We start from the raw sequence: 20607 nt of genomic DNA on the forward strand, positions 1-20607 counted from the left end.
AAGTTGTGAAGGTTGGAGAAGAAGAGGTTGGGTATAATAAAGAGGTTGAGGAGGAGGAGGAAGGCCGTAGTCTTAGCACTTTCTCAGATAAGGAAGTAGAGTCCAAGGACCTCGCAAGTCTCGAAAAATCGGGCCCAACTGAAGCTGGGGAAGAAGGCTATGCATCTGCCAATGTTACGGAGCTTTCAGTACCGGATCCTAACTTAAATGGGCCATCCTGCTGGGGATGTATCAGAGGATGATGTAAGTAGTTACGAAAATGATAGGAAATTAATAAATGGTAAGGTAAAGGATCTGAGTATCGGATCTCGCACCGAGGAGGGTCTGTTGACAGGTGGAGAAGCTGCCTCTGAAGAGGGAGAGGAGCCTGGCGAAACTGAGACTGTTACCGATAATTCTGCCTCTGGAAAATCAGACAAACAGGGAATAAAGGGTATCCCTAGGATACCTAGAAGAAGGTCTAGGAGTCCTAGTCTGGAGGAGGGTCAGAGTGTTGAGGAGTTTAGCAAAATCAGCGGTTCCTTTTCGCCTCATAATTCAGGTACAATTGACTCAAGCCATAAGAAACGCAGGAAAAGAGCAAATTCGGGATGGGACGCTCAGAGCAACAATAGCTGCAACTCCCCGAACTTAGCTCCCGTACCAGGAAATCCTCATGGCCATTTCTCAGGGGTATCTGGTACCTTAACTGGAAATAATGGAGTTGTAACTAACTCGAATTCTAATTTGGGTATGGGTCCTGGACATTCTACCATAGGATCCGGAAATAGTATCGGAGCAAACTCTACTGTGAGCTCAGGTACAACAACGGGGGCGGGGCCCAGGCAAAGCAGTCAGATATCTCGCATCTATGTGGGTTCTCTGGATTATTCACTGAACGAGGCGGATCTTAAGCAGGTTTTTGGCTCATTCGGCCCAATCGTGAATATTGACATGCCAAGAGAAGGCAACCGCTCTAAAGGCTTCTGCTTTATTGAGTACACATCACAGGAGTCAGCAGAGATGGCTTTGGCCACAATGAACAGGTTTGTACTAAAAGGAAGACCAATTAGGGTAGGTAGGCCTACTAATGCGGCATCTAGTAATGGTAATCAATCCGGAAGTGGAGGCATAGGAGGAGGGGGCTCAGGGAATGTCATTAATCCAAATATTGCTGTTTTTAATAACAACCATATTACCCATCAAAATCATCAAATTCAATCAGAAACTACTCACGGAACAGGAATTGCAACCCATTCACAAAACAGAATTTATATTGGCTCTGTTCCTTACTCTTTTACAACTGACGATCTGAGGCATATTTTCAAGACTTTTGGTGTTATCCTTAGTTGCCAATTAATCCCTTCAATAGAAAAGCCAGGTACTCATCGTGGCTATGGCTTTATTGAATTTGGTACTGCAGATCAAGCAAAACTTGCGATAGAAACTATGAATGGCTTTGAAGTAGGCGGAAAACAACTCAAAGTTAATGTTGCAACTGCGCTTAAACCTCAAGTAGGCGGTGGGGGCGGAGGAACTCAATCAGGAGTTTCTGGAGCTACAGTTGGCCAAATACCTATGATTAATCCTATTCAAAATGTGATACCCTCCCAAATGCCATCAATGGGTATTCCTCATCAAATGGTTTTACCCTCAATGATGCAAATGCCTAATGTGGCTCCGCCTCCACTCCCAATATACCAACAACCACCTGGGTATCCATTGAGCAATGGGCCGGCCCCATACCAGATCCCCAGTGCAATTTCAGGATCTGCTAGTGGCTCCAACATTATTCTGCTTACAAATATGGTTGGCCCTGATGAAATTGATGATGAGCTTAAAGAGGAGGTTAAAATAGAGTGCAGTAAATATGGAAAAGTTTACGACGTTCGTATACATGTTTCAAACAATATTTCTAAACCTTCGGATAGAGTACGTATTTTCGTCGTATTTGAGTCGCCATCCATGGCACAAATTGCTGTTCCTGCACTTAATAACCGCTGGTTTGGCGGCAACCAGGTTTTTTGCAGCCTTTACAATACTGAAAGATACTACTCCTCCTTCCTCGATGACTAAGATTTTTAGTATCCTTTTAACACCGCCTATATTTCTTTGAAAGATATCAGGCTAATTCTTTCAAAGCCTATTGGGATTATATTTTTTATAAACCGAATGAATATTGATAAGAATTTACTCCTGAACTACCCTCGATATATGAGTATTTTTCAAGCAACGATATATTTCTGCTCGAGATTAGGTTTAATTTTTTTATTATATAATCTAAAATTGGAATTTTTTTAATAATTTAGAGTTTGAACACTTTGTTCAACATCTATTAGTTTAGAAAATCAGAAATTGGCATATACTACTCTGTATGTGTTTATAATTATGTTACAGTTTTCATTTGAAACTTTTAGCTTAGTATTTTTGTCAACTTTTATTTTTGTTCGGAAGTACTTATTCGGTTATCTGTTGTAGATTATTTGCTTGAGTTATTGTCTAATCACTCATTCTCGCTTAATTATTTGAGATTCTTTAGTGGGGGCATTATTGCAATATTTATTTTTTTCAAATGAATACGGGGTAACGTGGTTTGTTTTTTAAGCGGGAATTTTCCAATATGCTTATTTCCTTGATATGTATAATTAATCATTGCTTTTCAAATAGTTTATTTAGCAAATAAAAGGAAAGAATCATAAATTAAGTGGGGAACTGCTTGTTAAAATTTGCTTGCTAAAAACAAGTATATAGATGAGTTTACTATTTTAATATCAACTAAGTTTTGAATGATGAATAAACAAATCTAACGCTAAAAAAAATCAGAGCTTAAAAATACTGAATTCCTTTATTTCCTATACAGACAACTTTTGTTGTGCTCCATCAAATTAAAGCTATATAATTAGTCATTTGACTAAACATTTATTTGATTTACAAATTAACAATTGTAAATAATTATAATGGAAAAAAATGAGGCTTTCTCTTTGGATGACCCATTTGACCTTGAATTAAATCTCAAGAGATCAAGTATGGAAATGGGCTCAGAAAACCATTCAAAGGAAGAAAATGAAGCGAAAAAAGCTTGCATAAATGATGAGCCAAAAAAAGGTTTTGGATGGGAAATTTGTGTATATAATGAAGATATGGGGAAAAGTCAAACCTTTCATGTTTCTGAGGAAGTGGGGAAAAGATTTAACTATTTTAGATTATTGGGTGAAAGAAGCTCTACTTTGGAAGGTAACTCAGAAGTCCAAACGACTTTTGAAATTGCAAAGATTATCTTTCAGGATTACGGCCATAATAACAATGGTATATTTAGGAAACTCACACCAGACAACTTGGAAATTATATTAATTACCCTAGACTACATGGGGTTTCTCCCTATGGTTGGTTCAGATACCAAATGTCAAGAAGGTGAGGAGTTTGATGTTGACGTATTCTGGTCAATGCTAGCCAGGAAGTTGAGTTGTTTTGACTGGTTTGAATGTGAATCCTCAATAGTTAGCATGAAAATAAGACAGAAGATATTAAACCTATCTTTGAAACTTCAGAATGGGTTTAAACTCCTTCTTGAATTGGTGCAATATCACCAGATGAGGGATGTAGTGATTTCACTTGAAGGAGGGAGAATAATTAGAGAAATTTTCAAGAATAAGAGTGAAATTTATGGCATAAGGATTATCAATACAATTTGTGAGTCTCTTGGAGCTCAATGGTCACCTGAAACTTCCAAAGTTGAGGATTTCCTTAAAGGAGTCACAGAAGAAAACGATATCTTTGATGCAATTTCACATGTTTGGCAACCTACTCTTTGGTATATTAGCGAACGAAAAACAATTAATAAATTCGCCCAGAGCTCTCCACATGTAATTACAGGCGAGATGAGTGGGTTTCCAATCGAACTTGAACTTTACGCAGACCAAGATAACGAAGGGTCTGCAACCACTGTAAATTTTGCAATGGAAACACTTCCACCAAGTCCTGACGCTTCAATTACTAGTGTAACATCACTTGGAATTTTTGCATATCCAAAAACTCGCTGTACCGGTTTTTTTAATTGTTTTGCAGCTAGAGCTAAGTTTTACTTCGAAAACACTTTTCTTGGAGAAGCTACATTTGATTTGTCTTCCGATGGTATCAAAGCGTTTTGTCCGATAATATCAGGTGGTCCCAATAAGACTGGGCTGCTCGTAACATGCAGAATAGATGAGTTTGTAAAAAAAAATAAAGATGAACTACTAAAGCTCCTAATGGAAAATCAAGCAATATTTAGAAACTCTGAAACCTTAAGAATTTTACAGCCTTCACTTAATAATAACATTTCTCTTGACCAGATTACTATCAGTCATTTGAATGTAGACATTAAGATTCGGTTCTTTCCGTTGAGGACATTAACCCTCTATTTACTGTACAAAAGGAGCCTTGAGGTAGATACAAAGTTTGTAACTAAATTTTCCTTTTCTCTCCAACAAGATGTAGCCGAATGGCTTGGAACTTATTTTACATGCGTTTGGATACAAATTTCAAAGCAGAGAGACTCTCTTTTTACAAATAGATATAAATCAATTCTCTCTCTCTCATCCAAATCATTGCGAGGCCAGAAAGGCACAAACGCTGACTTAAGTGTAAAGCACTCTGAGAACAATACTCCAAACCCCTCAACAAGATACTCATCATCATCATCATCATCATCTGACTCACTTGATTTCCTTTCATTAATTGAGAATGAGAGGCATTTATATGGCGAAAGCCCTCATGACAATCTGCTAAGAACAGGATCTAGGACTTCAAGCGCTCAAACTTCAGACTTCATAGGCGAACTTACCCAAGATTCTGAATTAAAGGACAGCCCATTTTCTTCATGTTTTTCTGATATGCTATCCAATACATGTTCTAAGATTGGAGTTAACAATTGCTATATTGACCCAATATCTCCAGGTATTTCTCCATTTCCTCTGATCACTGCTTGGTTCAAAGGAGTTGGGAAGCCAAGCGACAGTTGGTGTATTCATAATATACTTTCAGAAATACTCTCTGATGATTTAATTACTAGGCACTTTACAGATGTGCTAACATTAATACAGACTTGTGAGTCTTGGGTTGATGCAGAATCTTTATCGAATATAAGGCAGCAGTTTATTCATTTTATGAACAACAACAAGCTCGATTCTATCGGTGCGCTACTGTTTGATTGGATTCGTCGCATCCCAAAATCCCAAATTCTTGAGTTAAAAGACTAGAAAATTAATATTGCTAATGATGTATTATTTTCCTCGACAGAAAAGATGCTGGTCATATTTAGATAAATTATTGCTTTTTGATTTTGTTACAAAAATAAGTTAATTTTGTTTAAAAGTTTATTTAATTTTAGAATCGTAGCCTACAAATAAATATATTAATAGAGTTCTATTGCCGAATCTAGATTGTGTTCTTAAAGCTCATTTTTAAACTAAGATAAGTCTAGTACTAAATCCATTGCTCTTTCATCAGCAGTAATATTTACCCCACCAGAACCATTAGTATCCAATCCGCTCTGTGCTGTTTCAGAGCGAGCAACTCCTCTACTTAAAGTATTTAATTTTTCCTGTAAAATTTCAAAAGCAAGTTCTACAATACTTTCGACAGGTAGGGCTCCTGTCGACTCTACCAAGAAATGAAATTTATCAGGTTTAGTATCAACTCTGATCAAGGCAGGATTAATGTAACCATAATTTTTAGTTAGATTTACACATTCGTTACAAAAAATGCATGACTTTGAACTTACAACTTCTAGATCAGGAAGTTCCTCTGTCTTTGTTTTGGTAGAATAGGTAGAGTTTTTGTTCAAGGCATATTCAGTCTTTGAAGTATTACCTCCCAGAGCAAAAACATCTTTAGGGCAACAATTGACAATTTCCTTACGTTGTTTCAAAGTTAGATTAGAAGAAAGCGAATAGTTTATTCTCACATCCGCTTCATTTGTGAATGTAGCAACTGAAACTGGGATCCATTTTGCGTGAAACTTTCCAATACCCTTACAAGCTGTCATTCTCATTGCAATTCTCTGTCCTGGGCCAAGCTTAGCTATTAAAATTCCATTATTCATGCCATCAACTGAGTCGTCCTTCTTTGGGACAGGCATTGGAACTAAAGTAGAAGTTGCAACTGGCTGAATATCATAATGAGTTACATTCCTTGTAGCACCACCCTCACATGTTACATCCAACAAATACTCAACAGAGCACTTATTGCAGCGTTCTTGACATTCACATCTATCCTTGAAGTTAAAATCACGTATATTTGTGCTGTCTAAAGGAATCAAACCCATTCTATGGACAATAAATTCATCGTGCAAAACAGATGTGTTGTCTATCATAGTAACAAGATCAATAGCAAGAGTTGGAATTTCTGCCAAAATTATTCTTCTCAAAGTATTTGCCATACTCAAATCTGTGTTAGAAAGGGTAAACCTTATTGAGTTTGGAGTTAACTCTGTAATCTCCGCCTTAGGAGATCTCATTCCCTTTCCCAACATCATCCCAAAGGTAATAATTTAAACCAATTCAAATAATAAGATATTGAATCCCTTAATTCCAGATTAATTTAAGTCTTAGTTGAATCCGTTCAATAATCTTATTTTTTTTTTGTTCCTGCAAAAATTTATGACAAGAATTTAGAATAAATTTTTTCCCGGTACCTTTTTTACCGGCAAAACTTTTTAATTACACACGAATTAATAGATTGTAGCAATTTTCTAATAAAATAATAAGTTATAAAGATTAATATTAATGAAAAAATAATTAGATATTAGAAAAAAGTTATTTACTCTATTTCAGAAAGAATTTCAAGTTTAGGTGAGCTTTCCAATCTTTTAGTCAAAACTTCTACTCCAGTCTCGGTAATCAACAAAGTATGTTCAAATTGAGCGGATCTGCTTCCATCTAATGTTGCCGATGTCCAATCATCTGGCCAAGTTATATCTTCAAATCTACCTGCATTAATCATTGGTTCAATTGTAAATACATGTCCTGTTTTCATAGTTCCGACGGCCTTGTTATTCTTATAATGAGGCACATTAGGAGCACAATGAAATAAAGCTCCAACTCCATGCCCACAGTAAGTTTTTACAACAGAAAAGCCTTGTTTATCACAAATTGACTGAATCAGATTGCCTATTTCTCTGTACATTGTACCAGGCTTGCAAATCTTGATACTTTCCTCTAAGCATTGATAAGCCACTTTCATTAATTTCATTGATTTCTCGTCAACTTTTCCAACCGGAAACGTTTCATTTAAATCCGAGTGTACTCCTTTATAATATACAGAAATGTCAACATTTACAATATCTCCCTCCTCCAATGGCCTGAAATCAGGGATCCCATGGCATATTATCTCATTAACAGAGGTGCAACATGACTTTGGAAACCCCCAATAATTCAATGGAGAAGGATAAGAGTTTTTAGAAATAATGAAATTATGAACAGCTTCATCAATAGCATCAGTTGTTACTCCAGGTTTTATCATAGAAGCAGCAATATCCAGAGCTTCTCTTCCTATCTTACAACATTCTCTAAGGAGCTCAATTTCTTCAGCTGTTGCTGTAACAATTACAGAACTTTTTTTTCTTTTTAATTCAGAAAATGGTCTTCCCTCCTTATCATCAGCGTAGTCTGGCCTCAAGATATGGCTTGGAACCTTTCGTTTAATACTTATTGGATAGGGTCTTAAAGGGCCTGTGAAACCATTAAAGCCTATAAACTTTGAAATATGTGAGCAATTAACCCATGTTCTAGGATCGTCTAGGATTACATTCTTTTTAACCAAGTCAAGAGAAACTTTAGCAACTTCTTTATTACTTCCTCCTAATTGATGTTTTAGTTTATGAATGGCCCAGTTTTCTTTAAAGCAGACTTGGGAACAAAAAAAAGATGTCTTTAGTCCCAACTTCTTGCATTGAGGACATGATAATTTTGATTTTGTTTTGGAACCACAGCCTTCGCATGAAAAAATCTTGGACTCATTTAACTCATCAGTATTATCCGTCATTTTAAACAGATACTAACGATTCAATAAAGTTTACAATAATAAAATTTTTTATTTAAATCTACAAGATCTCACGACACGCGCGCTACAATTTGGGCTTGACAAATTAGTCACATTCAAGTTAAAAATAACCATCAAACCCACAACCATTGAATCTGCTTCCGATGTCTGGGGTAAGTTTAATATAGCTGGTCACGAAACGCTTTTAATAACGAATTAAATTTAACCTTTTCTAGCTTGTTGCTGTAAATCCCAAACCATTTCTCTCCAGCCTTATAAATAAGGTTGCGATTGTTTGCTTAAAATGGGGAAACATGAGATACAAAGGCACCCTTGTTTCCTTTGATGAATATATGAACATTCTTTTAAATGACTGTGAAGAGTGGATAGACAATACCAAGAAAGGAACATTGGGCAAAGTATTTATTAGGTGCAACAACGTATTGTATATAAGTAGAGCTGAAGAATCTAAAGAAACTAAAACTGATATTCAAAAAGATGAGGAAATGGCAGAATAGCTTTTTAATATTAATATATATAATCATAGGCAAATCTAATTATTCTAATAATACTTTGCAACGAAGATACTAGTTCTTGAACGCTTCTCATTGTGATCCAAATAATATATTATAAAAGTGTTAAAACCCGCTCTTTCTTTTTCTTCCTGTATATTTGGAATCTGGACGGACTTCAAAGCCCTTAAGTCTCTGAAGATTCTTCTTTTCCAAAATCCACTCCCTTGACTTTACTCTATGCTCTCTTTTATTCCCCCTTTTCTTTGTCTTTAACTTGCATCCTGATCTTCCCAAATTACTTGCTGAAGTCATTTCTTCATCATTTTCGTCTGTTAGCCCTTGCGGGAGGGTTTGAGGTATAGTAGAATAGAACCCTGCCCATAAACAAAGATAGTATTTTTTTGCTTTTGAAGAATTTGGAAAATCAACTACTAATCCTCCTCCAAAACCCGACTTTAAAGCAGCTGAAGTAATCATTTCCACTTGAGAAGGGGAATCTGGGTAAAACTGGAACACTGCTCTTGAACCTCTATTTAACGAGTTGAAAAGCCATTTAAAGAAAACTAAAAGCCTCTTATAAGGATCATGTGATTTTCTGTCAGCATTACAAAGCCATTGTAAAACAGATATACTTATTGCTCCATCAAAAACGCCAGGTCTGAACCGTAAAAGTTCTCCCATATCAGCAAGTAAAGCGTCACCGATTGAATCTGAGTCATCATCGTATATATCCAGTACATTTAACATGCCTACGCTAATATCTATTCCAACCCAAACGTGGTTGTGATCTTCTAAAACTGAGCCACTTATTCCAGTTCCGCACCCAATATCCAATATCAAACAGGGGTGTTGAGGTAATAAAAGTAGTTCAATTGCTCTCTCTGTTAACTTAGTTTGAATATCAATAATTCGGCTGCTCTTTGAATACTTTATAGCCTCTGATTCATTATAATACTACGAAAAGTTGTTCCGTTAATTAGCTTCTAAATGCAATCCGCAACTAAACTTACCAATTCTGGTGGAGCCTGAGTTTCAGGTCGAGTCATTATCTTATTACTAAAATAACCCTATAATAAAAATAATTTTCCTTAATTTTATCTCTCCAAGATAATGGCAATTTCCTATCAAATTTTTGTTTAATATATCTTTTTATGTTAAAATTAATTTATAAATTGACACGAAAAAAAAAGGCGCATAAATGGAAAAAAAAAGTAAATTCTGACAATATTAAAATTATAAATCGAAAATTACAAGACAAACTTTGCCCAAGCAACTAGATAATTTATTTTGATATATTGGCATTCAATTAATTTAATATATGTAAATGAGTTGCGTTAAATCGAAAGAGAATTCTAATTTAGGAGATGCATATGGTGACATTACACGTCTATTTAGTACCGTTACGAATGGAACAACAGTAGAGGCAATCAAATATATTGTGGCTCTAGTCGGGAGCTCTAAAGAAAAAATGGATATTGAAGAGCATTTGTTGGGGTACAAAGATGGAAATGGAAGAAATGTTTGTCATTTTGTCTGCTCTGCAAAAAGAAATGACACATTAAAGGCTATTTTAAAACTTGCTCCAGGAATAGTTAATAGTCTTGACAACAGTAATGAAAACCCACTTTTTCTCTCGGTAAGAGCTCAAGATATTGAATCAGTCACTACATTGTTAAAAAGTGGGGTCGAAATTACAAGAAAAAATTCAAGTGGTTGTAACGTACTGCATTATGCATGCCAAGTTGCAGACCTCAACCTGGTGAAACTGATTATTTCCAGCCTAAAAAGTGAAAACCCATCTGAAATAGACTTATTTGTCAACACATGTAGTGATGAATTTGGAACTCCTCTTCAATGGGCTTGCATGACGAACAATAAAGAATTGATTAGTTACCTTTTAAATAATAAGAGTAACCCAAATAAAGCCCCATTAGGTAAATTAATTCCTTCTCCTCTTATGATAACTATTGGAATTGGGAACACTGAACTTACTGAATTACTTTTGAAGTCTGGAGCACTTTTGGCCGAAGCTATGGATTCCGAAGGGTATACACCAATCTTTGCTGCAGTTGAAAAGAATGATGTTGAGTTATTATCACTAATCATTAAATACATGAAATTGCAGTCATGCGATGCTTCAAACCAAATTGTTAAAGGGAATTCTATTTATTCATATGCAATAAACAACCGTTGTTCTGAGGAAATCATGGAAATTTTGAAAAGTCATGCATTAGATAGTATAAAAATTGATAATATTCAGCAAATTGAACAAGGACAATCCACACAAACTGAATCCATCGAATCGATTGAATCGAGTGAATATTCTTCATTAAACGACAAAAAAAAATCTCCTGAGCCCGATATATCTCCTGAAGTAATTATTGAACAGGATTTAGAAGATATAAGTAATTACAATGAAGTTGAGGCTGAACGGCTTAAAGCAGAGGCAAATTCATTTTTTAAAGAAGGCCAATTTGACAAATCAATCGAAATGTATTCAAATGCTCTCAGCCATTTAATGATGAAAAAGAACAACTTATCTGAAGGAGCAATCACTCTCAAATCAAGCATACTTTCTAATAGGTCTCTTTCTTACATAAAGATAGGAGACTCTTCTAAGGCTTTATTTGATGCTACATCATGTATTTACATAAATCCCAAATGGAGCAAAGGGTACTACAGATGCTCTCAAGTTTATCATATGATAGGTGATGTAGCAAATCAAGCCTGTTATCTATGGGATGCAATTACAAACGAAAATTCAAATAGCGCACTAAAGCAGGAATATTTGGATGCTTTTTCCCAAATAATGAAAAAACACAGGCAAAACCAATAGTAATTTAATAAAATTGATCAAATACTAATAGACTACTTAATAGTTTTAAAATACCTTAATTTCCTTTTTGGAACTTTATCGATTTTATATCATTCCATCGTTTAATATACCACTCACGACCTATATTAGGGTAGTAATCCAAAGTATTCTCAACAATCTCTTTGGCATTTGAAGAATACGAATTATAAATACTATTCGACTTTGTGAGCCACAAATCAGGAGTAGAATATTGTTTTTCAGGGATATAAAATAACTGCTTCCTACCTTGTGGTTTATTTGTGAACTGCCTTTGCTTTGCAAGCATATGGAAATGTTTAATATCTGTTCCAATACTCTCTAACATACTATTTATTCTTTTTTCATTTGCTTGAATTTTTCGAAACAAAACTGAGGATTTTGCTACAATTTTCTACAACAAAGGTTACTTATGTCCAAACTCCACTTGTTATCGAACTTACAGAATTCTTTTCTGGATCTAAATAATTTATTGCACAAAGTTTTGATTTGTTTGTAATTCTTTCGGGAGTGGGAACTTCTGAGTTCTCAAATAAATCATCATAACCCCAATACGTGTCATTGTTTCTGGTAAAGTTATTATAATAAAGTAATTAACCAATTTCCCCACTTACTCCAATTTGTCAATTATCTCATATATACTTGATGATTCCATTTTCTAATTATTCATTAATTTTCAATTTCTGCAAATAATTGCCTATTCTACATGAAATGCATGCGTCATGTCTTGGCTTCACACCATTAAAAATGTTCATCAAAAGAGGACTTATTTATAGTGAAGCTGTTAGGCCATAAAATATGGCATTTCTTGTTCATTAAATCAAAGTTGTGCTTTAATCCCATTTCTTTGCACTGTTATCGCGATCTTTTACTCCAGATTTTTATTGCAAATCAGTTTTCTCATGTCATACCCATCTTCATCAGTATAATATGAGGGAATTGTTTGGTGTACATAGTATCCGAGTTGCTTGTAAAATTTGACTGCCTTTTCATTAGAAGGCCTCACAAACAAGTCAATAAAATGACAATTCAACTGTGTGCTTATGTCTTCTAAAAATTTCATAAGTTTAGTTGCAACACCCGAATTTCTATATTGTTGAGAAACAGAAAGGGCAGTTACATGGCCATGCCATTGATCCCCCTCTCCTTCAACTTTGGAAACAAGATAGCCCGCTATTGAATGGTCCGGTGCTTCGCATACGAAACAAAGTTCAGGCCAAGTTGAAAGATAATCTCCATAATAATTCATGTTGTATGTCTCTGTAAAACTGTCCAAGTTAACTTTGTTAATCTTGAAAATATCAGATAGTTTCAAAGGGCGATAAATTAGAGCTGTCTCTTGAGGCATATTAAATTCAGACAAGATAAATACGCAGTGCAAGCTCGAGTTAAATAATGAAATATTAAATTTTCAACTTCAGTATAGCGAAAATTTAAACTAAATATACATTAGCGCTAAATGCTTAGTTGCCTTTTGAATTAAAATCATCAGTATGATAATAATGAGGAGCAACCTCAAGTAGCCAATCCGTCTTTATTTCAGTAAGATTCCTCATATACTCCTTTGTAGTAAGTACAAGCTCCGTGTATGTAATTGCTGACGGCTTTAAATTGAACAATGTTGAAGAAGGATGGATGTCAACTATATGGCGCCACTTGATTGTAGTATAGTTCCCACCTTTATTAATGCGTGCTGATTGTAAAAAAAATCCAGCTGTGATTGCCTTTCTAATATATTCTAACTCATTGGGGTTACTTGAAATCTGAATATCTAATTTTTCACTTAAAAGCGAATCTATCTGAGTTTTAATGTCGCGAGCTTTTTTAAGGCTTTTCACTTGAAGAAAATTATCATAACACCAATATCCAGAAAAATCATTGCTCTGCCATTGGTTATATACATTTAATAGTGTCAAAAGATCTCCTCCATGTACAGTGAAAGCTTTTCTAATACTATCTGCCTGCTTAGCTTTTTCTTTTGGTCTAATGAAAATTGAATTTCCAACAGAAAGCATAGATACTATTGTAGTTGCTTCATTTACAACGTTGTACTTTTGAGATGCTAAGACCATTTTGCCATGCATAGGATCAATAGGTAATTCAGCCATTGTTCTCCCAACTTTCGTTAGCTCCCCTTTATCATCAAGCGCACCTAATGAATACAAGAGTTCCAATGCGCGAATTAATGTTTCTGGAGGTGGTGGATCCATGAAATCAAAATGTAGTAAATCATCAATCCCAAGAGATTTAATTACTAAAACAGCGTTTCCCAAATTGCATCTCTGAATCTCTGGAACATTTGATACTTCCATTTCCGTAATAAAACTTAACTTAGTGTAAAGTCTAAAGCATTTCCCCGGGCGAACTCTACCTGCTCTTCCTGATCTTTGGTTTGCAGCAGCTTGACTACAAGGAACGGTAATTAAACTTTCTAGACCTGTCTTTGGGTTATATGAATTTTGTTTACAAAAGCCGCAATCAACTACAAACCCTATGTTATCAACGGTTAATGCCGTCTCTGCAATATTTGTAGCAAGTACAACCTTTCTAAACCCGTACGGAGTTGTTTGAAAAATCTTTGCTTGTTGTTCAGATGGAAGTGAAGAGTATATAGGAAGTATAATAAGCTCTGGTGAATTTGGATCTTTATTTACTAGTCTACTTTCTAATAATGCCTGCGTTTCTTCAATTTCTTGTTGTCCAGGTAAGAAACAAAGAATATCACCTCCAACTGGAATGATCTTTTTAGAGCTCATATTCTCATTAGACCTTTTTATTTGGGAAAAGTGAATTTGCAAAACTGTTACGACCGTCCCGTCAATAAAGTTTGCTTCAGGGGACTTCGTATAATAAATGTTAACTGGAAATCGTCTACCTGGTATGTATATTATTGGTGCATTATCAAAGTATTCACTAAACTTGTTTGCTTCCAATGTTGCAGATGATATAATCAATTTAAAGGGACTTTTATTATAATTGGCGCAGCCTTCTATCTTGTCATTCTTTCCAATATCGTTTTCAAGATAAATATCTGAATTTCTGAATCTGGAAACATCTTTTACAAGCCCAAACAAAATATCCGTGTGGAGACTTCTTTCATGTGCTTCATCAATTAATATGCACGAATAATTTTTTAAATCTGGCTCTGAAAGAAACTCCCTTAATAAAATGCCATCCGTCATATATTTGACAACAGTTTCTTCGCTTGTACAATCCTCAAACCTTATTGAATATCCAACCAAACCTCCAAGTCTAGACCCCATCTCTTTAGCTACCCTTGCAGCCACGCTCATTGCTGCCACTCTTCTTGGTTGTGTGCATGCAATTATTCCGTTTTTGTAATACCCAGCTTCAAATAAGTATTGAGGTATTTGAGTTGTTTTTCCGGAACCAGTTTCTCCGACAACTATCAATATTGGATGTTCTTCTAGAGATTTTATTATCTGCTCCTTAAATTTCACAACAGGTAGAGAGTTTCTAACATCATTAATCAATTCAATGTCCTGGCTTTCTATAATTTTGTTTCTTGATAAAAATTCGCTGCTAACTTCTGTGCTTGTTGTTTCTAGTAATTCAAAATCAATCAGAGATCCGTCTGAAAGAATTAATGAGTTGGAATTTTTCTCTTGGTCAATTACTTTCCTAGTTGACAGTCTATTATTTTCAACTAAAGAAATATCACCAGATCTCGCTTGGTTTGACTCCCATATATCGTGGTCTGACCTATTAAATTTTCTGCGTTTATCTAACCTATCTTGAGGTTTAATTATTGCTATACTGAGTCTTTTTTGTAAATCTTCATCGTAACTTTCCGGCATAATATATGTTTCAAATAGTGAGCCATCAGTATCTCTCTCCTCAACCATCTTACCAGCCTCAGCTAATATTTTTTGCTCTGCGGTCAATTCATTCTTTTTTTTTTCATTGACTTCCTTTCCAATTGAAGCATAAAGTAGTTCTTTACTCTTTAATACTCTCTCAGCTAACTCTAATTGACGTTTCTCTCGATCTGCCAGGTACTGGCGTCGTCTAAGTTCTCTTTCTCGATCTAAATTTCTCATTTTCAAACTAAATGCACTTTAAAGAAAATAGAATTCATACTGTCAAATAGTTAAAAGCTGCTACTTCCTACAAGTCAAAATTATGCTATTTCAAGTTTTACAACTACCGCTTAAAATTTTAGGATCTTTGCAGAAGCGGTAACCTAAAAAAGCAAGTACTAATAACGCTTTGAAACTAATTAGGGAATAATGTACTGCCTAAAAATTTTAATCATTAAAGAGATTTAAGCCAAAAATAAATTAATTTACTTCTATTTGTGTTTTTATAGAATTTACCTACCAATAGTTTACAATATAACGATCTTATATTTGCAAATATTACGAGTTAACTCCCTCAATTGGAACTGAAATGACCAGAATCAAAATCAATAAGCTAAGAATGATAGGGTATTGGAATTGGCTGTGTGGTGATGACCTTTGCAGTATTTGCAGTGAATCTTTTGAATTAACATGCCCCCAATGCCTTAAGCCTGGAGATTCATGTCCGCCAGCATTTGGTGAGTGTGGTCACTCTTTCCACCTTCACTGTATACATGAGTGGCTTTCACGTGCAAGAAATGATTCTGGAATGTGCCCAATGTGCAGAAGAGAATTTAAATTTCAATCTAACGCCAATATTCTACAAAGCACTGACAAATGATATATTGTACCTTTTGCTTTAAATAGCCTTATTAGCAAGCACACCCCCTGGTGCAGGAGGATGGTCTAGGGGTTATGACGCTTGCCTCACACGCAAGAGGTCACGGGTTCGATTCCCGTTCTTCCTATTTTATTCCCGGCGCGAGTGCGAACCGCCACAATGTCAATGAAAAAAAAACCTCAAATTAGAGTCAGAGTCCTTAAAAGGCGCCTAGTTGTGTTCTCTAGTTAATTTTACATTACTCACTATTGCTTTCAGATGAAGAAGATGAAATGCAATTATTTGTGTTTCCTGAGATATTCTCATTGAAAATTTGGTCGTAAAATTCGTTTTGCCATGTATCGCGCGGGCCTTCATATTCCTTTCTCTCAACTTCGAATCTTAATCTTCCCACAATTGTGCCTGAATTATCTAAAGCATTTAGCTTTTCTAGATCTTCCGTTTTATACTTTTCATATGATTTTGCGACCTGAATTAGGCATAAATCTTTCAATGAAGGTGGAAAATTAAGATATTCTTTTTCACTTATTAATTCTCCAAAATTAACATCTTCAAAAAATTTGGACTTCTTTACCTCTTCAATTGTCGCTCTTTCAGAAGGTTCTTGTTTGAGTAAAGACTCTACCAATAGCTTTGCATCTTCGGGAAAATCTGGAGGAAACCTCAATCCATTTTGAAAAACCCTGCAAAAAACAAGAAATTCACTAGGAGCATTAAATGGAGGGTATCCGCAAATCACTTGGAATACAGTACAACCAAAACTCCATAGATCAACTGCTTTTGTTGGTGGCTTATTTCGTATAGTTTCAGGTGCCATGAACTGCGGCGTCCCAACAAAATATTTGAATTCTCTTCTACCTCTGTTTATAGTGAATCTGCATTCACACGAAGAACCACAATTTTGGGAGTTGCAAACAACATCGTCTAAATGAATTGATGATCCAAAATCTGCCAACTTAAGCTGTCCATTTTTCATTAGTAAACAGTTTTCTGCCTTAATGTCACGATGAACTATGTTCAAATTATGTATATCCTCTATTGCAATCAATAATTGAGCTAAATAGTAAACTGCTTGTCTCAATGGTTTTATTCCAATAGGGAGGATTTTTTGCCATAACTCTCCATCTGTGCAAAGTTCATATACCAAATAAACATTTTCTTCATTTGCAAATGAATTTAATAGTTTAATTACATTCCTTGAACGGGAATTGTTTAGTTTAGTACATATTTTCTTTTCATTTAATATTTCACCTTCTTTTTTCAATGCTCTTAATTGTGACTTGTTAGCAACTTTAATTGCAACGTATGTTTTATTGACTATATCAAAGGCACGAAAAACTTGAGTAAAGTTTCCCGTACCTATTAACTCAAATAACTCAAAATCATCTATTTCAACCTAAGAATCAATCTAGAGTTATACAATGCATAAATCATATCCTTACCTTCAATGTCTCATTTTTTTTCTGTTCACAACTTCGTTTATTTACGAGATTTTTTAAAAAACCTCGCTTCATTATTGTTCGTAGTGAAATTAAAATTATGAAGAGATCTTTTTAAAACAGCATTAAAGTCTCTGCATTTTCCTATCTGTTTCATGTAGTTTGAACTCAACTCCTATAATCCCCACAATTGCCGCCATAATTTGGATGTAATTCTCCAGATAGATATTGCAAAATTACAGTGTCGAAAAAAAACTTTTTGCTCTGCGCATTAGCAAAAAACAAATTAAATGAAATACACTACTACATAATACATTTTAATCTATTCTAATATTTTCATTGTGTCGTTGCCTAATATATTTTGTATAAAAAGAAAATAAATCGAACGTTTGCAAAATAAATTTTGGCGGCTCATATGCAGTAACTATAATTTGGATTTAACTACAATGCACCTTTTCAGGCGGTATCTAAAAATTACGTATTAACTTTAGTGGCAATTGTTCAAAAAAAATAATAATAAACAACTGTCAAATTAACAAATTTGGAATTTGACTTTACCTAAAAATATACCATTTATTTCAAAGAATCATTATATACACTTATTTTTTAAATGAAGAACGATTATAACTAATTTGTCCCTAACGTATTTCACAGCGTATTTTGTAGCAATAATCTTATTCAACAATTGTTAAGCTTTTAATATAACATTTCGTATGAAGAGCATACCTTTTTAAGAATGGTTCTTCAACGTATGAGAGCTACGTCTTATTTAAGACGTACAATGTCAGATCCATTTTCACGTCGAAGAACAACTTTACCTTATATTGTTGGTATTTTTAGTCAGAAAAACGATTTATGTAAGAACTTAATGAACACAGGTATAAGTAAAAATTCATTCAAAGAGACAAAAATACCTAATTATACTTGGAAATCTGATGCAATCGCTGTTTTAGATATATTTTTTACAAAACTAAATATATTATTTTTATTTGTTCCTTTTGGAGTTTTGAGTTATTATTTGGAATGGGGCGCTCTAGCTACGTTTTGGTTCAATTTTATTGCGTTAATTCCCCTTGCAAATCTTCTTGGGATATTTACAGAGGAATTAGCATTACATACAGGTGAGGTTGTTGGTGGTCTTTTAAATGCAACATTTGGGAATGCGGTTGAAGCTATTTTAACAGTTCAGGGAATTAGAGCAGGTCTTATCACGGTTGTACAAGGAACGCTTTTGGGCTCAATACTTTCTAACCTATTACTTGTACTTGGAATGTCATTCTTTGCAGGTGGAATATTTCATCATGTCCAGAAATTTAACGAAAAGGGTGCATCGTTTTCCACATCCCTACTCATGCTATCATGCATGGCAATCTCAATACCCACAATTGTCGCCCAATTTGACCTTCCTCAGCATAATATTTTAATGATATCAAGATTAACCGCTATTTTACTTTCATTTACTTATGTATTATTTTTATTCTTTCAATTATATACGCATATCAATCTATTCAGAGATGAAAGCGTTGCATCAAATGATAAAAGCTACCCTTCTTATATGATTGACAATATAAGTTCAGTTAAATACCCAAACGCTCTTTCCAACATTGAGATATATAATAACAACATTTATAAGAATTACCCTATTATTTCACAAAATTTTAACAACTACCAATTATACGACGTTTGCCTTGAATTACCTACTATTTCATGGCAAATAGGAACAGTTCTAATACTATTATGTACTATTCTCATATCTATAATCAGTGAATGCCTTGTCGATTCAATTAATGGATTCATTTCAGAATGGCGATTCTCCGAAAATTTTATTGGAGTAATTTTACTTCCACTTGTTGGTAATGCTGCCGAACACATTACTGCAGTATCAGTTGCAATAAAAAACAAAACTGATTTAACAATTGGAGTAGCTATTGGAAGCTCAACTCAGATTGCTCTATTTGTTGTTCCGTTCAGTGTTATTGTTGGCTGGTTATTAGGAAAGCCAATGACGCTTTCATTTACGCCCGTCTCTGCAATAATTTTACTGTTGACAAACCTTATTGTAATTGGAATTGTCCAAGATGGTGAATCAAATTGGTTTGAAGGTATTTTGCTAATTATCAGCTACTGTATTGTTGCTGTTGTATATTGGTATATATAATTCTCAAAGTCAGAAATTTAAAATATCAATTATGTGTTAAATGTCCTAGAAATATAGTTTATATTACTAAAAATATATTAGAGGATTTAGACTTTTATTTAATAAAGTTTTTACAATAATATAAGTTGTATTCTTTAGAAGATGTTTTGATAAGTTAATTATTGAGTTAAATTCGTTAATCGCGATTCTTTTAGGAGAGTTAATGGAGTGCTTGCAATTCACGATTCTCAATTTTTTATTGATAAATAATTCATTGATGCACAGTTCATAGGGAAAGATGTCAATAATCAAAATGTATTCATTATTTGTTGGTTTGTATGCATCATTTAGGTTTACTTGACTTTCAGTAACAAAATTATGTAAAAAATTACGGAAGTAAATATTCAAGTTTAGATTAAAATCCATAAATGGTATTTGAATTATTAAATCCTTTATTTGGTATTTCTCAGAAAATTTTGGTTTATTATTCACTCGTTCTTTCAATTTAAAGCAATCAAAAATTATTGTAATTTGGTTTTGATTTATTTCACTTCTATGATTATTTACCTCAAATATTGTGGACTCATAATTTGAAATTTTACAGCAAACTTTATTTAAATTTGAATGAATCTTATATGCTGAGTCGAATAATTCAAGTTTCTTTGCTTCTTCCTGAATATTTACTGAAAGATGTTCAAAAAGGATATGAAAAACTGGGGAAAAGTCGATCAATTCATTTTTTCTTGGTGATGGAAAAAGAGACAAATTTTTCTGAGATTCTTTGNNGCGAATGGTTGGAGTTGAAGTCCATTTTACTTTTAATACTTTTATCTGATCAATTCCATTAAATAAAATTAACTCAAATTTTTTTATATTTTAAAAAATAATTGGTTTGTAATTTTCTTCTCTAGCTACCAATTGGTATTCCAATTGGTCTTTTGGATTAAAAATGCAAGGATTAATCGC

The 20607-nt window shown here is 34.2% G+C and overlaps 14 protein-coding genes and 1 non-coding gene across 15 annotated transcripts; 7 read left to right on the forward strand and 8 right to left on the reverse strand.

Annotated features, from left to right (window-relative positions):
* Nucleotides 1–207: 207 nt before the first annotated feature.
* On the forward strand, nt 208–2055 carry Chro.10308 (RNA-binding protein SiahBP). The annotated part of the gene is made up of 1 exon (XM_663292.1): nt 208–2055. One exon carries the CDS (start codon nt 208–210, stop codon nt 2053–2055), a length of 1848 nt encoding a protein of 615 aa, XP_668384.1.
* Nucleotides 2056–2936: 881 nt separating this feature from the next.
* Chro.10307 (hypothetical protein) lies at nt 2937–5216 on the forward strand. Its single annotated transcript, XM_663293.1, has 1 exon — nt 2937–5216. The coding sequence occupies one exon, from the start codon at nt 2937–2939 to the stop codon at nt 5214–5216; it is 2280 nt and encodes a 759-aa protein (XP_668385.1).
* Nucleotides 5217–5425: 209 nt separating this feature from the next.
* On the reverse strand, nt 5426–6493 carry Chro.10306 (conjugation stage-specific protein). Its single annotated transcript, XM_663294.1, has 1 exon — nt 5426–6493. One exon carries the CDS (start codon nt 6491–6493, stop codon nt 5426–5428), a length of 1068 nt encoding a protein of 355 aa, XP_668386.1.
* A 284-nt stretch (nt 6494–6777) lies between these two features.
* On the reverse strand, nt 6778–8001 carry Chro.10305 (methionine aminopeptidase 1 (MetAP 1) (MAP 1) (Peptidase M 1)). The annotated part of the gene is made up of 1 exon (XM_663295.1): nt 6778–8001. The coding sequence occupies one exon, from the start codon at nt 7999–8001 to the stop codon at nt 6778–6780; it is 1224 nt and encodes a 407-aa protein (XP_668387.1).
* A 311-nt stretch (nt 8002–8312) lies between these two features.
* Nucleotides 8313–8516, forward strand: Chro.10304 (hypothetical protein). The annotated part of the gene is made up of 1 exon (XM_663296.1): nt 8313–8516. One exon carries the CDS (start codon nt 8313–8315, stop codon nt 8514–8516), a length of 204 nt encoding a protein of 67 aa, XP_668388.1.
* Nucleotides 8517–8636: 120 nt separating this feature from the next.
* Nucleotides 8637–9260, reverse strand: Chro.10303 (S-adenosylmethionine-dependent methyltransferase). Its single annotated transcript, XM_663297.1, has 1 exon — nt 8637–9260. The coding sequence occupies one exon, from the start codon at nt 9258–9260 to the stop codon at nt 8637–8639; it is 624 nt and encodes a 207-aa protein (XP_668389.1).
* A 577-nt stretch (nt 9261–9837) lies between these two features.
* Chro.10302 (ankyrin-related protein) lies at nt 9838–11349 on the forward strand. Its single annotated transcript, XM_663298.1, has 1 exon — nt 9838–11349. The coding sequence occupies one exon, from the start codon at nt 9838–9840 to the stop codon at nt 11347–11349; it is 1512 nt and encodes a 503-aa protein (XP_668390.1).
* A 55-nt stretch (nt 11350–11404) lies between these two features.
* Nucleotides 11405–11692, reverse strand: Chro.10301 (hypothetical protein). The annotated part of the gene is made up of 1 exon (XM_663299.1): nt 11405–11692. One exon carries the CDS (start codon nt 11690–11692, stop codon nt 11405–11407), a length of 288 nt encoding a protein of 95 aa, XP_668391.1.
* A 540-nt stretch (nt 11693–12232) lies between these two features.
* On the reverse strand, nt 12233–12712 carry Chro.10300 (ENSANGP00000020842). Its single annotated transcript, XM_663300.1, has 1 exon — nt 12233–12712. One exon carries the CDS (start codon nt 12710–12712, stop codon nt 12233–12235), a length of 480 nt encoding a protein of 159 aa, XP_668392.1.
* Nucleotides 12713–12827: 115 nt separating this feature from the next.
* Nucleotides 12828–15425, reverse strand: Chro.10299 (hypothetical protein). Its single annotated transcript, XM_663301.1, has 1 exon — nt 12828–15425. The coding sequence occupies one exon, from the start codon at nt 15423–15425 to the stop codon at nt 12828–12830; it is 2598 nt and encodes an 865-aa protein (XP_668393.1).
* Nucleotides 15426–15774: 349 nt separating this feature from the next.
* Nucleotides 15775–16065, forward strand: Chro.10298 (hypothetical protein). Its single annotated transcript, XM_663302.1, has 1 exon — nt 15775–16065. The coding sequence occupies one exon, from the start codon at nt 15775–15777 to the stop codon at nt 16063–16065; it is 291 nt and encodes a 96-aa protein (XP_668394.1).
* A 54-nt stretch (nt 16066–16119) lies between these two features.
* trnV lies at nt 16120–16192 on the forward strand. The gene has a single exon. It is a non-coding gene; the product is annotated as a tRNA-Val (tRNA).
* A 111-nt stretch (nt 16193–16303) lies between these two features.
* Nucleotides 16304–17041, reverse strand: Chro.10297 (hypothetical protein). Its single annotated transcript, XM_663303.1, has 1 exon — nt 16304–17041. The coding sequence occupies one exon, from the start codon at nt 17039–17041 to the stop codon at nt 16304–16306; it is 738 nt and encodes a 245-aa protein (XP_668395.1).
* Nucleotides 17042–18240: 1199 nt separating this feature from the next.
* On the forward strand, nt 18241–19662 carry Chro.10296 (calcium antiporter). The annotated part of the gene is made up of 1 exon (XM_663304.1): nt 18241–19662. The coding sequence occupies one exon, from the start codon at nt 18241–18243 to the stop codon at nt 19660–19662; it is 1422 nt and encodes a 473-aa protein (XP_668396.1).
* A 66-nt stretch (nt 19663–19728) lies between these two features.
* Nucleotides 19729–20067, reverse strand: Chro.10295 (hypothetical protein). The annotated part of the gene is made up of 1 exon (XM_663305.1): nt 19729–20067. One exon carries the CDS (start codon nt 20065–20067, stop codon nt 19729–19731), a length of 339 nt encoding a protein of 112 aa, XP_668397.1.
* Between the last annotated feature and the right edge of the window lie 540 nt (nt 20068–20607).

This window comes from Cryptosporidium hominis, assembly GCF_000006425.1.
Source record: "Cryptosporidium hominis TU502 chromosome 1 CHRO011085, whole genome shotgun sequence".
In the NCBI taxonomy this organism is placed as follows: Eukaryota; Apicomplexa; class Conoidasida; order Eucoccidiorida; family Cryptosporidiidae; genus Cryptosporidium; species Cryptosporidium hominis.